Source organism: Ascidiella aspersa, chromosome 1, assembly GCF_963924565.1.
Source record: "Ascidiella aspersa chromosome 1, kaAscAspe10.2, whole genome shotgun sequence".
Lineage (NCBI taxonomy): Eukaryota > Metazoa > Chordata > Ascidiacea > Phlebobranchia > Ascidiidae > Ascidiella > Ascidiella aspersa.
The window spans coordinates 26,393,803-26,407,570 of record NC_139447.1 but is presented as its reverse complement, the minus strand read 5'-3'; the positions used below and the strand labels follow the sequence as shown (position 1 = coordinate 26,407,570).

General features: G+C 37.6%; 2 protein-coding genes across 2 annotated transcripts; both read right to left on the bottom strand.

Moving 5' to 3' along the window:
• Window positions 1-880: 880 nt before the first annotated feature.
• Window positions 881-7,818, bottom strand: LOC146168863 (uncharacterized). The gene is made up of 9 exons (XM_083386301.1): window positions 7,641-7,818; window positions 7,381-7,503; window positions 6,606-6,782; window positions 5,950-6,167; window positions 5,323-5,469; window positions 4,855-5,081; window positions 4,418-4,592; window positions 3,067-3,284; window positions 881-1,100 (listed from the first exon to the last, which is right to left on the bottom strand). The coding sequence occupies exons 1-9, from the start codon at window positions 7,816-7,818 to the stop codon at window positions 920-922; spliced, it is 1,644 nt and encodes a 547-aa protein (XP_083242427.1). The 3' UTR covers window positions 881-919.
• A 758-nt stretch (window positions 7,819-8,576) lies between these two features.
• Window positions 8,577-13,596, bottom strand: LOC146168862 (myeloid-associated differentiation marker-like protein 2). Its single transcript, XM_083383544.1, has 6 exons — window positions 13,351-13,596; window positions 12,144-12,279; window positions 11,125-11,231; window positions 10,676-10,790; window positions 10,433-10,528; window positions 8,577-9,851 (listed from the first exon to the last, which is right to left on the bottom strand). Exons 1-6 carry the CDS (start codon window positions 13,544-13,546, stop codon window positions 9,638-9,640), a joined length of 864 nt encoding a protein of 287 aa, XP_083239670.1. The 5' UTR covers window positions 13,547-13,596; the 3' UTR covers window positions 8,577-9,637.
• Window positions 13,597-13,768: the final 172 nt, after the last annotated feature.

Sequence of the window (13,768 nt, the reverse complement as noted above, 5' to 3'; positions counted from 1 at the left end):
CCCTTGTCACTTGGCATGGCAAAGACAATCCTTAACAAAGGTTGGAGATAAATTGCGATCGAATCGCGGACTTACTGCGGAATCAAACGAAGCCGTTCCACCGTGCAATCAAGATGCTTACAAAACAAATCGATATTGCTTCTGTTCTCGGCTGTGGTAGCTGGAATTTTAAATGGCAACAACGCAGCGACGACGCCCCTTGATGGTCAACCAGGGCCACATGCCTTGCCAGGATCAATTAATCAATCGTGAGCGCAATCACCTTAGGACGAGCGCAACCACTCTGCTATTAGTTTGATGCAACTGTCTTAAATAACTTGTATGGTCATGATACGCGCAATCTGTAAGTAGAAGAAGCTCACATTCCACGCAACTTTTTTTATTTTTTTCGCTCGGGTATAACCTCAATAAAAGCTTACTTAATTAGAGAATTACAGGTAAATGTAATATTTTAGTGAAGCAAGCTTTTAGCTATATGCACCAAACCTAGGTGCTTTATGGTCCATGTGCGGTTGACTTTTCTTGGTATTACTAGGCCGTCATTTTATGCTACGCCACATGGCCTTTTAGAAAAAAATCTGATCTAAAAGAAACATGTCATGACATGGTGTTGTGATGTTCTGAAAAAAAAATCGTGTCGAGAATAATATGCAGAATGTATTTTTACAACTTGTGGTCAAGCCACCTCTACGCGACTTAGGAATTTTGTGTGAATCTACTGTATTTTAACAACAACAAAAATCCTAAACAAGAAAAGAGGAAACTCTAAATTTCTGTTAAACTTTTCGAAAGAAGCGTGCTCGATATTTAGCATCTTAACATTAGTAGGTATGCTTTTACGAAAAGATAAAAACTGTCGCGAATTATCAACCCAAAACAACATTTAAAAAAACTCTTAGAAATTGGCATTAAGCAAAGTTTAATCGATATCTTCTAGCGCGCTTTGCGTCTTCCTGATTCCTTCTTCTCTGGTTTCCATGTCTTCCAGGCGGTTGTATAGCGCCCGGGCATCCTCGAAGCAGCCCCGGGCTTTCACCAGCTGGCCCACGTCCTGGTAGAGTAGACCCAAGTTGTACAGGAGCTGCGCCAACGTTATATGCCTAGGAAAATAAAATCGTACCTTAAAAGGCAATGATTGCTCACTGACTTGTTACTTAGCTTTGTGGTCATTTTGTGCCTAAGTAAAGAGCGGCGCACCATTAAGAAGACGGCGATCGATAGTATAGGTACACAATATAAGCTGTCGAAATACGGAGTATTTGCATTGTGTATGCCAAGAAGCGTTACACAAAAACAAAAGGCGTTAGGGTAAATCGCCCATTGACGCACAGTTTTACTGCCAGCGACATGCGTCTGTGCCGAAGCTATTTTCAGAAATTCGTGACAGTACCTCGGCTGCAATTTTGGCGCCACTCAGAAAACGTTTTCTTGACCAGCAGACATGCCTAACGTATAAAAATTACTTTTATACATGCGGAAAAACGAAACAACTCGTTCAAATAATTCATCGAACAAAATGAAGTTATATTAAATGCATAAACTATCTTAATCCTTATAGGTTAAGGTATTAATTACATTTAAAAAAAGTAAAGCAATTGTTTTTACATATTTGAAAAAAAAACAGCAGTTATGTCGAATCGCATTGCTATCATATGTGTACATTTGTCTCGATGTTCAGCCAATCGACAATATGTCCAATTTTATTTGCGCGACTAGTCCGTTAAACTAAAATACTTACATACGCAGTTACATGCTGCAGTAGGTTGTGTGAAAATCAGAAAAAGTTGCGTGTGTTATTTTAGGTCGGCCGCGATTAGGCCATGTTCATTTAAAATAGCACACGATTGGAAAAATTGACCGAAAACGCTTTATCGAGTCATACTAGAATATTAACTTGCCTATGCAACATTTTACAACGATGCCCAACCAAACTGTGACTCCTAACTGTATTATTATTATTTAAATAAGATATTCGTCTAAATGTAGTATGCGACAAATCGATTTATTTTTAAATTACGTTTAAATCTGTTTGACAAAAATGTTACGAGAAGCCGTGTACTTCGGGCTTTAAGATTACAGTAGCGCAAATGTTATAACCTCGCCTTTCATTGTTCTTTCTAAAAGTAAGACTATTCGATATATCTGTTTACATATTAACGCGAAAAGACGTAAGTGCCTTTAGGAGTGACGCTATAGTCGACAAGCACCCTTGCAACTATAAGCGCGGGGCTCGTTGGCGTAATCAGTCACGACAAGAAAACTGCAGACAAATCAGAAATATTTACATAAGTGTTTCATCGTTTCCAATAATAGGGTATAGCTTGCCAACAGCTTAAACCGTCTAGGTTATATGCTGTATATTAAAACGTGTGCTGTACACGTAAAGTTCCTCCTATAGTTATGTTGAAAATTATGGTATTAATGCCGAAATGCGGTACCAGGTTATTGTATCGGTAATCATCCGATACAAAGGTAGTATTGGTACTGATCTAAAACAAAATTAAGTAGGCATTTCAGTCTTGATTTGCGATCCGTCTTCACACGTTTTATTTCTACATCTTATTGTTCGATTAATCATTAGGAGGAGATTTGTTATCGGATCGGAAGGTCGTAATGTTAGTCTGAAATATAGGATATCTGTATAGTAATGGAGGTACCGTAAATCACTCTTGCGAACAACCGAAATTTCACACGTTATGGCCTACATGTAGTATCGAATGCTCTACAAAAAGTATTCACAATTGGTAGTAATTTTCCTGGAAAGGAACGTGCAACGACTATAGGGGATTCGAGTCCATTTTCGCAAACAAATTTTTCTCATACACTCAATGTTACACTTACACATTATCTGACGTTTACGTAGGGAGTGCCCTAACTGAGTTGCGTAGTACTTATAACGAAGCGAACAACAAAGTATGTCCTGTTAATTCATGCCAAACGCGTTGGGTCTCGGAAAGTTTGCTCAAAGTCGATCGCAGACTGCAAAGTTTGGGAAGTCACAACCACAACATGAGTGCAGTCATCCGAACTCAGCTTAAAAAATGCAATTCAAGTCTACCAACGCACCGGCATGAAGCCCCAAACTTTTCTTTCATGACTTCGACTCCCCGCTTCAGCATGGCCTCCGCCTGGTCGAACTGACGCAGCTCGTAATGGCCGATCCCGATGCTGTTAAAACACTCGGCCTGGTTCTCAGCGCGGAAGGTCGCGTCCACCTTGGCCCGATCGCTCTCCGCCATGAAGCTGTCGTGCATTTGAAGGATCACCCCCATCGCCTGGCGCACCTTTGACAAGCAGGAAATGTGTTGCAAACGTGTCTTGTCGAACAGCGGAAGCAGTTTTTCTGCACCTGTTGCATATTATTTTAAAACGCGAAACAGGTAACAGTCTTGTTCGGTCAAAGTATTATGACGGACATGGGCACTAATGTGGTTTCAAGAGATGATAGAAACTCTACCTGATGTTGATTTTTAATAATTTTTCTTTGATCATCCCCTGTCGTTTTTGTATTACATCTTAATTTCGGCACTTGTTTAAATTAAATACAGCTTTACTATCATAATATTAAAAAAAAGTGCATACGATTATCCGGCAAGAGGACAAAGGGTCTAGCTTATTTCATGAGGCCGGACACACGATGCTTCGCACTAGTTGTGACAAAAATATTTTTCTCCCAAATGAGTATTTTTAAATGTCGCCAATTTCAGACAGTGAAAGAGATGCGAGACAAGCGATTGTTTCCTCGAAGCCGACTCTTTTGGTTCCGAATCTTGCTACCATCAGCAGACGGCACGGCGCTGAGAAGTGGTATTTCGAAAATTTGGTTTTAAATCTTCTTTAAAGCAACATTTTCCAAACATTGCTCACAACTTGAGTCGTTATTCAGGTTCAATTGCGTGACAAACGTTGTTGACAACCACACCCTAGTCGTGCGAGGTTTTTTTATCAAGTAATTGGATAAGATATTTCTAACCGCAGTGTTTTCCATCTCACATTAAATCAAATTAGGTGGCCTGAGTTTCATGTCGAATTAAATTGCTATAGCATTTGTACAAAATATTTCATAGAAATTAATTTTGCCTTGAAGTAAAATTGTCGTTTTTTTGCTAAACAATGTTAAAACTGAAATATTTATCGGCCTCGCTTTTAATATGCTAATCGGCGACATGTTAAACTTTTTTTAAATGAAAAAAAGGTTAAGATTCAGTTTTCCAATCACAGTAAAGAGTATTTTATATTGCTTCGTTATATTTTGTATTATTATTCAATTTTAGTAAAAAGTTTCGATCCAAAATAAATAATATATAAACGTTCGAAAACATGCTTTTAGGCCTTTTAATTTTTAAATAAAGAAACAAAATTACTTAATTAAAACGAACATCGCGTTAGGAAAACGAGTATTCAAAATTTGAGGTACCGGTGTTGGAAGCTCCCCTTCCGAGTTTGCCCCGCCCAGCATTTTGACCAGGTGGCGAAGCACGTGACGCGCCTTGATGACGCACTCACGCATGCGCAAAACGCGCTGTTTGTCGTCAGGGAGTTTGCTGTATGCTTCTTGCGACTCGCTGTAGCGGCCAACGGCAGCCGTGTACCTTGGCACAGATGAAGATGTTACGTTATATAAATCCTTAAGGCAAGCTAGCTTTCTAGATAACAGGTGTAAGTAGAACTTTATAAACAAAACAAACGAAATGGAAATAATACACTTTACAAATGACAACCACACAACGTTCGTTCAAATAAAAATCAGTTTAGTGAAACACCTGTATTACCGAGATTTGTAAATCGTAAAGGAAAAAAAACTAAAAAAAAGAACAGCTTAATCATACAGCTGGCGAGATCATGCAAACCCACCTGCCACAAGTTTCGAAAGCGATTGCAATTATGTTGAGGCAGATTCCGTGGCATTGATTCTGAAACCCGGGCTCGAGTCCGGTGTGAATGAGAATGTCCGAGAACTTGTCGTACATCTGCAACATCGTCTGAAGCGTTTGTTTGACCTCTGAATTTCCGTCGGCCGCGCGTAGCTTCGACATAGCCTGTATGACGTCACCGGTTCCACCGATGCACAAAATCATACCCTGGACAACATTCAAGTGTACAAAATTGTATCAGATTGTATGTAGCTAATTGTTTCTATCGACGAGCGATTAGGTTATCGTGCAGCCAAATAGAAACAGTAGATGGCCGATATCAAACTGAAATGCTCGAAGTGCTCTTGTCTCAAACTTCATTCAGAAATAAATTTGTTCATTGGGAAATATTATAAACTTCTTATAGTGCCAAAAATAATTTAGCGTTCACAAGCAAAAACGTATTCACCTCAACACCTTCGCGCCGCGCCTCCACGGCCGAGTAGAGATCGTTTGACATGTTGTAAAATCTCAGCGCGTCCTGGTATTGCTTGTTTTTTAGGCTCTCTCCAGCCTTGGCTTTAGAGTTGCGCGCGGTTGCAAGCAGATTTGTTTGCTGCACAACATTGTACGAAACATAAACATAAACGATTGCGTTTTTAAATTCTGTTACAACGAAGTGCAACTTGGAGGAATGGTTAAATCCTCAAATGGTGAAAATATCGCCGATAGAGAGTGCGAGTGGGAAAGGGAATGCCTAGTGTGCATTTATATTTTTCTGTTTTTTTTGTTGCGAAAATGACCTTCTAAAATAGGAAAAAACTACTTCTATATTAAAATTCGGATTATGCTAATTAAAACGCCGGATTAAACTTTATGCTGGTTATAATCGCCAACGATAAACTTTACTGACAAAAAAATATGTTGTCAATATGTATTACAAAATTCAAATTTTTTATTGAAACTGTATGTTGCACATATCAAAGTCAAGTGTGACTTTGCTGATGAACGCCTGGCGGAATTGTTTAAGCTGTGCAGCGCACTAAGAATTTACAAAGCTAGGTAGGTATTCAATGCAATTTGTGAAACCAGTAACCTGTTTATCGGTTTTTATTGTGCGGTCTTGTACCGGGCGCGACTGCATGTTTTTAATGGCCTGCTGAAAATGAAAACCGGCGCCGTCTATTCTGCCCAGGTTGAACATGGAGCCGGCTATCAGCTCGTGCATGTAGCAGTTGGTCTTCTCCAGTTGCTGCTCAAGCATGGGGAGTGCGTCTGAGTACTGGCCCATTCGATATAATTGCACAGCCTTGTCTGAAACGATTTAAATTACAAAACAAAATTGTCAATCCGCATTTTGAAACGATTCTGTGTTTATTGTAAATGCAATATGATAAGTTTAGCGGTAGTGACATGCTTACTTAACATAATGTAGTACATATAACAGTTTTTAAACTACTAAATTGAGCGATCAAAATACCCGCTTTTCGTAAGACATTAAGAAAGCTTTATACGTAAAACATTGGGCCCACCAAAACACTTTTAAGCCATCTTAAATGCAAGGCACTATTTTCAGTTAATTCAGGATGGTTAAAAAGGCCTACCTCGTTGGATCAGGCCCTCAGGCTATTTCCCGGGTTGCCCTTTACTTTGGATTGTCATGAAATAGACAACTACGCAATTTATTGTTTTAAAACAAAAACTTTCGTTTCTACCAAAAAAATCAACCGCTGTTTAGGCTATATGTTTTACCAAGAGAGTCGGTTGGTCCTTCTAAATGCATCATGGCGATCTTGATGTTAAAGTGGCATTCCAGCTCAAACACGCACAACTTGTGTCTGCTGAGGCCACTTCGCTCGCCAACGATCATGAGATCAGCAAGTCGTTTCTCCAGATCCGCTCTGTACTCGTCGGGCACGATGCCGGTGGCTTAGAACCAAAGTATGTTACTGGTTATAAAATATGAATAAACTCGACTGGCTGTAGGAAAGTCTCTAATGCATGTTGTCATGACAATATGGTTTTGTTGCTTTACACTAAACTAAATTAAGCGCGTCAGCCAGTTCTAACATGTACTACACACAATACAGTCGAAAACATCGCAGGGTTACGAAAACTAGGGTGCCTGCCGTAAGCTATGCTATACTATATTCCATTTGACGCAATGACCATGAAAATGGACATGGTTAATAGGAAACAGTCGATTACGCTAAGTAGTTTTCTTACGCAATTAATAAAAAGAAAAATTAAAGCGATAAAAACCTTGTAACGTTGAAACTCGCCAGCGCTGTTCGCTTTAGTGTTTTAATATATTTTAAAATTGATAAATTTAATTAAAGAAATGCAATTTAAAGTACTGATTCGTTATCCTCAAAATGTACATCACCTGACGGACGAAAAAAATTAGTCAATATTATTCTGTTTCGTGTTATGGGTTTAAACGCCTTATCAGTGTAATTGCTTGCAATGGAAAGGCTTAAAAGTCATGCATGTAAACTAAGCATATTCTTTGATGTTTTAAGCCGACCTTGTCTTTCCTCTGGGCGCATCAGGCTTACTCTTTCTCGAATCTTCGTGCACCTGGAGATGATGTCATCGCGAATTTGTCGTACGATAGTGTCCATGCTAAACTGTAGACTGCTACTGCCACCTAACGAAAAATATTGGACGAGGTTTAATTATCTTATCTATACATTTATTTAACATAATGCATGCGGTATTGCAGTTTTGTAAATTACTTATAATAATATGTGATTCTTGATAACAGATAATTTTCTGGAAACCCACTTTCTTGAGTCTTTTCCAAGCCCGACGTAGTCGTATAAGGCCTCCTGTCGTCGGTTGCATTGTGGCTCCTGACAGTGCTGTCATTTCTGCTTCCGCCCGAATTGCCACTGGGGTCAGCACTACCAGTAAGGACCCGAGCTAGTCTAGTGGCCGCCGCGCTGGTTGTTCCTTGCATCATTTAGTCTGCGTTTGTTGTTAACCTGCCATGCTTATCAGGTTTCCTTGGTAAAATACTCTGACTATTTGTATATTTTTTTTGACTGTGGTAGCTTTTTGCGAAAAAATCTTCAGTGGTAACAAAATACGAAGACCATTCCAGTGATAAGTTTTATTTATTAAGTCTTTGTCATAAAAGTAAAACATTAAATTGTTAAAATTTTAAATACTTGAAAAAAAAAATTAAGTAATTAATTAATTATTAAAAAATAAAAATTGTAAAAACATTTTATTTCAACCCAAGTTATTTGTCCAAAGTAGTTAAGTCAAGCCTAGTCATTTTACCCAAAAGACTTGATTCAAACCAAGTCGTTCAAAAGCAGTGTCTTAAGTCCACTTAAGCTAAGTAACAAGTCATTTAAGTCATTGTTGTTGACTTAGGGTCATTGACCTCAAGTCAAGTCATTTAAGTCAGTACAAGACTGACGAAGAGTAACTAATTGCGCTAGTTTAGTTACCTGTGGCTTTTAAGTAACTAACCAAGTTTTAGATTTAATTTTTTTAGGTTAGGGCTATCTTTTAAAACGTAAAGACATGCCTTACAGTAACAAAAACACTGTGCTCTTAAAACGTAGCTAATATCAAAAACACTGCCAAGTAGATCAGCGATAGCGTGTTGTGCGCTTTCACTTATAACAAACTAAACTTATGACTTCAACATCTGTGGAGAAAACTAATTTAACTAGGATATAGTTGTGGTAACCAAGCGACACGTTTGATAATTGCTTTATTTACGAGAGTGATAATTTGATTTTTGTATGGTTGAATGAAAACAGGTTAAAGCGGTTACTGTGGAAAGCGCAACGGGGAGTCATTCACAAAATCGCCCGGCGTCGCCGCAACTAAATATAATGAATAGATTTATAAATATCGAAAACATTTTTTTATAGATATGACACTCACTTGGCGTGATGTTGGCTAACAGCAGTATTCTAAAACAATCACTAACCGATAAAATGCGGCAGTAAAGACCCCTTACCTCTTTGAAATTTAAGGAAATAAGATTAACAAACAAATATACAGTTAGTTAACAAATATGTAGGCCTTTTGCAACTTTTATTTTATTAATTGACTAATAGAGTAATTTGCATTTTATAGTCCCGCTAAAATTACCGAGCGCCGATAAAAGTGGCATGGTGAGTCATGGCGGCAGGAAATACAGGTCAAAAAGGAAAAACAAAACTTTACGAATATTAGAGTATAATCGTGTTAGTTGACAACTGTTTGCACCTATATGTCGTCAAAACAATGTTTAAGATTTTGATGAACAGCTTTAAAATCTCCTAACCAAATCAGTCGCCAAATAAGGATTTTCATGCTAGAGAAAAATAGCCTGCCTTGAAATTTTAAGTCTCGGGCTCGGCCTTAAGGTACCTTAACATGACGGTAGATGCGTCAGAGATACAACATGACCTTCGGGTAATAATCCTAGTTCAACACTTCCTGTTTTTTTTTTGGCCCCTGTCATAGATAAACAATCTGGGTTCGAAGCACTTCTCTCAGTTTTTCCATTTTGGTGATCCTGGGCCTCCAAATACAGTAATAAAACATTTTCGAAACGATGAATATAATTATCGAGTAAGTTGAAATTATGCATTGATTTAAATGTTTATTAAGGTATTATTACAACTTTAATTACTTTACTAACCGCCGAAGATACGTGTATAAAAATATAAAAAATGTATTAAAACAGTGATAAGATGAATTACTGCTACATTGGAAGGTACCTACAATTCTACTGTTTGTTTTAAAGCTAATGTCGTAAAGGGTATCAAAGCCGTTTAGTGTTTGGGTCTGTTCATCACCGCGTCGATCGCGTAAAGGACGGCTGTGATAAAACCGGAGATTACCCCAGCCAACCGCTTCTTGCACTTTGACCGGTCGAAGTTGGAGCATTCCATATAGGCGGCAAAGCAGGCAGAAGCAGTAATACAGAGGAGCACACATAAGGCCGACCAAGCGAACTGGAACGTTTTAAACGGTTTTGAACTCAACCTGAAACAAGAAGAGAAATGCGGTGGTTTTTCAATTGGTCTTCCATGGAATGGAGGCTTAATGGGTTTGTCGCGTATTCGATCGAACACCCTAGGCTACCTAGCCTACAAATCAGCGATGAAAGCAAGCTGTATCGGTCAAGAACGACGTTTCGGTAAAATAATTTTGCGGGTACGCCGGCCGAGAAAAAAGTTTTTTATTTTTTCCAGGCCATCCCATTATCTCCTTCAATTTGTTTAATATCCACTAGGATTTTAGTTACACATTCGTGCACGACATCGAACGACAACCTAGGTTTCTTAAGTTTACTTGTTATCGCCCAGTTATGATCTACTGTCATTTTGTAACGTCGTCTCTGAAAATTTCCCCGCGTCCGGTGAGAACATTATTCTACTTTTACCCACTACAAGCCATGAAAAATAACCCTTACAACTACAGAAAACTGCAACCTTTTAAACCTGGATACGAAAATCTTACAATGAATGTAATAGTTTGACGATTATTTAATTTTGCAGTAATTAAAATAATTTATCTTGCTAAATGAAATTGTAATGCTGACAGATAGTTATCAGAGCACTCACTTGTTCGGCACGAACATCATTGCAAAAAATAGCAGCAGTGTTACGCTCCAAGCAATGCAGTAAACTACCAGGGCATAAGTGATACCTTCGTTGCATCTAGATTAAAAAATTGTATGTAACTAACAATATTAGCTAGGAAAATATAAAACCGCATTAAGTTTTAAAAATAAAGTATTTGTTTAAAAAAACAAATGTTAGTCGAACCTTTAAACTATAACATAAGTAAATGTCATTATTTGTTACCCATTGCTATTGTAAATACACCATAAATATCCAGAATCGACCAGCAGGCTGAAAGATGCGCCACCAAACACCAGAATAAGGGTTTTTAGCCATCCACTAGGTGTGGCTATGTAACCTTAATAATAAGATGTACAGTATTCGTAAAAAACAATTGCTATAAGCAAAACAGTAAGCTATTGTTTGGGCCAACATATAACGCAGCTTTTTTCTTATGAGTACTAAGATTTTAACAATATCGTGAAAAAGCGAGGCGTTTTATGTTTCTAATTTTAGAAACGCTAAAAAATGACAATTGAGATAAAATTTTAACTTTTTTAAATTGTTGTTGTACAAATCACAGCCTAATGGTAAATTAAGAGTGTGTAACTTAAAATGAAAAGGTTTAAGTAAAGAAAAGAGGCTAATATTAGTTATTTGCTTCTTGAATAAAAACAGGGCCATTTCCTTACCGACGTTTGCTGGTGCATAATTCCTCAAAAAGTATGACTCCACGGCGTAAAGAACTACTGTGGCGAAAGCAATACAAACACTTGCGATTTGTAGGTCACAATATTTGCTGCAGTAAACAAAGTTTTAATAATTTGTTATGTTTAACTTTTGTTTTTAATCTAGAAAAATAGTTTTACCTTGACAGCTGTATCACAAGCGTGTTAAACGCAGCCTACAACAGTGCTTTAAAAAGACATTTTTGTCGCGAACACTTTTTGTTAAAACAGTCCTTTGAAAAATTTAACATTGTTTGAAAAAAAAGTTGTTTACTTCTACTTACGTTTATCAAAGGGTCGAGGTAGTACAAATACTTATAAATTAACAATGGAATCTTATAAAAGTAAAAGTGCAAAGCAGTATAATTAGACACCAATTTAGCGGTATAATGGCGAAGGCTAGTAAATTGGTAGTAATTAAATCGAACATGTACTTGTTTGTCTAAAAAAAAATAAATAAAAAATAAAAACTTTAAAGGTAAGCCGGGCGGATTTGGGTTATTTTGGCTATGGTAAAAATTCTGTTAAAGACCGGTACCTTTTTATTTAAAAGGAAAAGGTTTTAAGTCCTTATAATATATAAGTCATATAATACACAATGTAAACACAGTGGGCGCAAACGATACAACAAGCCTACAAAGTGAAAGTTGTTAGAACTAAAAATAATATTTCTAGCATATGATGGTAAGAGATAAAGGTTGACATGTTAAGTGTTTGGTTTTTTTTAGGCTACCTATCACTCTGCAATTAACGGTAAAATAAAACATTTCATTGTTGTTATATTTTGTTGGTTTGCAATACCATTAAGATTCGCTTTGAATTGCTAAGAATTTATGCTACTACACTTAGATTTTGGGTAGCCTAAAAGTCAAATGTATACCAATACATTGAGATGTAGCACAAATCGAACAACATACAGTTCAAAATAGCATTCAGATATGCAGTAAGGCTGTCTAAATATCTTCTTATATTAGCCAACTTACTCTCCAGCTGTGCAAGTGATGTTTATAGCCAAAGCAATTGAGGCGGCGAAAAAATGTATTGTGCTGATCCAAGACCAAAGAAACTCAAACCCCATGTAACTGCAGGACTCGCTGCAGTTCATACGACCTGCCAAACCTTGAGCAGAAAGTTGTGTGTGAAAATCCTTCTTCCTCGTGGACCTAACTATTTTTAGTTTGTCGTTTCCAGATCATGGCACGTTTTTTTAAAATGCAAAAAATTTCGTAAAATGACATGCTTGACATTTGTTAAAACAATTTTGGTTCCATTTTAAGCCAATCTAGAGGGCGTGGCCGCAAAAATTATTCCGGGGGAATACCCCCGCACCCCCAATATTTCGGCTCGCTACGCTCGCTTGCGGTCTATGTTGCCCTTACCAAAAAAGTCGCCCCCCTTGCCCTGCAATCGCTCCGGCGTCCCTGTACCCAGTATTATAAACAAGCCGTTTAACATGAGTTCAGTCCGAGTCGAAGCCAAGTCTTTTGCAAAGACCAAGCCAAGTCTTTTGCAAAAATAACAAGTAAAGTCCCTGTCATCGACTTTCAAAGTCAAGGTATTATGAGGGCAATTCAATTTAAAGTTCTTTCATTAACATAAAAGTTAACGGCTGAACTATTAAAAATGGTAAACTCCGATTTAAGGAACAATTCAACCAAAAAATATTCCAAACGCAATATACAGCAAACAAATTGTTTAAGGTGCAAAACTTGAGATTAATTTTATTGAAAAACACTTATTTAATCTCAAGATATTTTACAAAATGACTCTAGTCAAGCCATTTGAAAATTGTGACTTCATTACAACACTGGGTCTACCAGTAGGCTACCTATCATAGTAAAGTGAAAGTCTATGGCAGGGGTGGGCAAATGTATTCAATGGAAGAGCCATTTGTGGGAAATACAAGTAGGCTACCAGAGAGCCAAAAATTATTTTAATACAAAACGGTAAATAATGCGGTTCAGCAATATTTAACACAATAATAATAACGGTAATGACAGAGTAACATGCATAAACGAAACGTTTATAAACGGTATTTTTGGTAGCCTTTAAATTTTTTTTGGAATTTTACGATTCGACTAGAAGAACCACAAAAAACATGCCGGCGAGCCGCAGTTTGCCCACCCCTGGTCTACGGAATATGGATGGGTATATTTTTTAAACGTAATATGGCTAATAGCGATAACTTACCAATAACGTGGAAGAAATAGAAGAGAAATGAAATGGCAAACGATATGATGAACGCTGCGAAAGCCCAAGTCTTTTCGGCGGAACCTGTGTAGGCACCGCTTGCTGCTAGTAATGAAAATGCTGTACAAGCGAACACCAACACCACTAGCTTCAGTAAACCCTCTTTGGAAATAGCATACTTCGGTCCAGATTCCATTGCACTGAGACAGATAGTTAAACTTTAACTGTATTACTAAGTTTGTAAGATGCCTTTAAAAGATAAATAACTGTTTATCAAAAAAACTATATTTTTCACAATCCTATTTCAACAATAGAAAAGCAGACGTCTGTGCTTTTTTCCATTTTGATTCCTATGATCCAGCCAATATAAAAGTTATCTTCCCGTCGTCTCCTATGGCGAAGAAAGACTACACATTAA

Coding starts and splice junctions, on each gene's coding strand:
- LOC146168863 (XM_083386301.1), bottom strand. CDS start 7,818: ATGATGCAAGGAACAACCAGCGCGGCGGCCACTAGACTAGCTCGGGTC. Junction 6,168..6,605: donor AGGACCAACCGACTCTCTTG/GTAAAACATATA, acceptor AAATCGTTTCAG/ACAAGGCTGTGCAATTATAT. Junction 1,101..3,066: donor AAGTTTGGGGCTTCATGCCG/GTGCGTTGGTAG, acceptor TTATTTTCCTAG/GCATATAACGTTGGCGCAGC.
- LOC146168862 (XM_083383544.1), bottom strand. CDS start 13,546: ATGGAATCTGGACCGAAGTATGCTATTTCCAAAGAGGGTTTACTGAAG. Junction 10,791..11,124: donor TTATGCACCAGCAAACGTCG/GTAAGGAAATGG, acceptor CTTATTATTAAG/GTTACATAGCCACACCTAGT. Junction 10,529..10,675: donor TGTATTTACAATAGCAATGG/GTAACAAATAAT, acceptor TTTTTAATCTAG/ATGCAACGAAGGTATCACTT.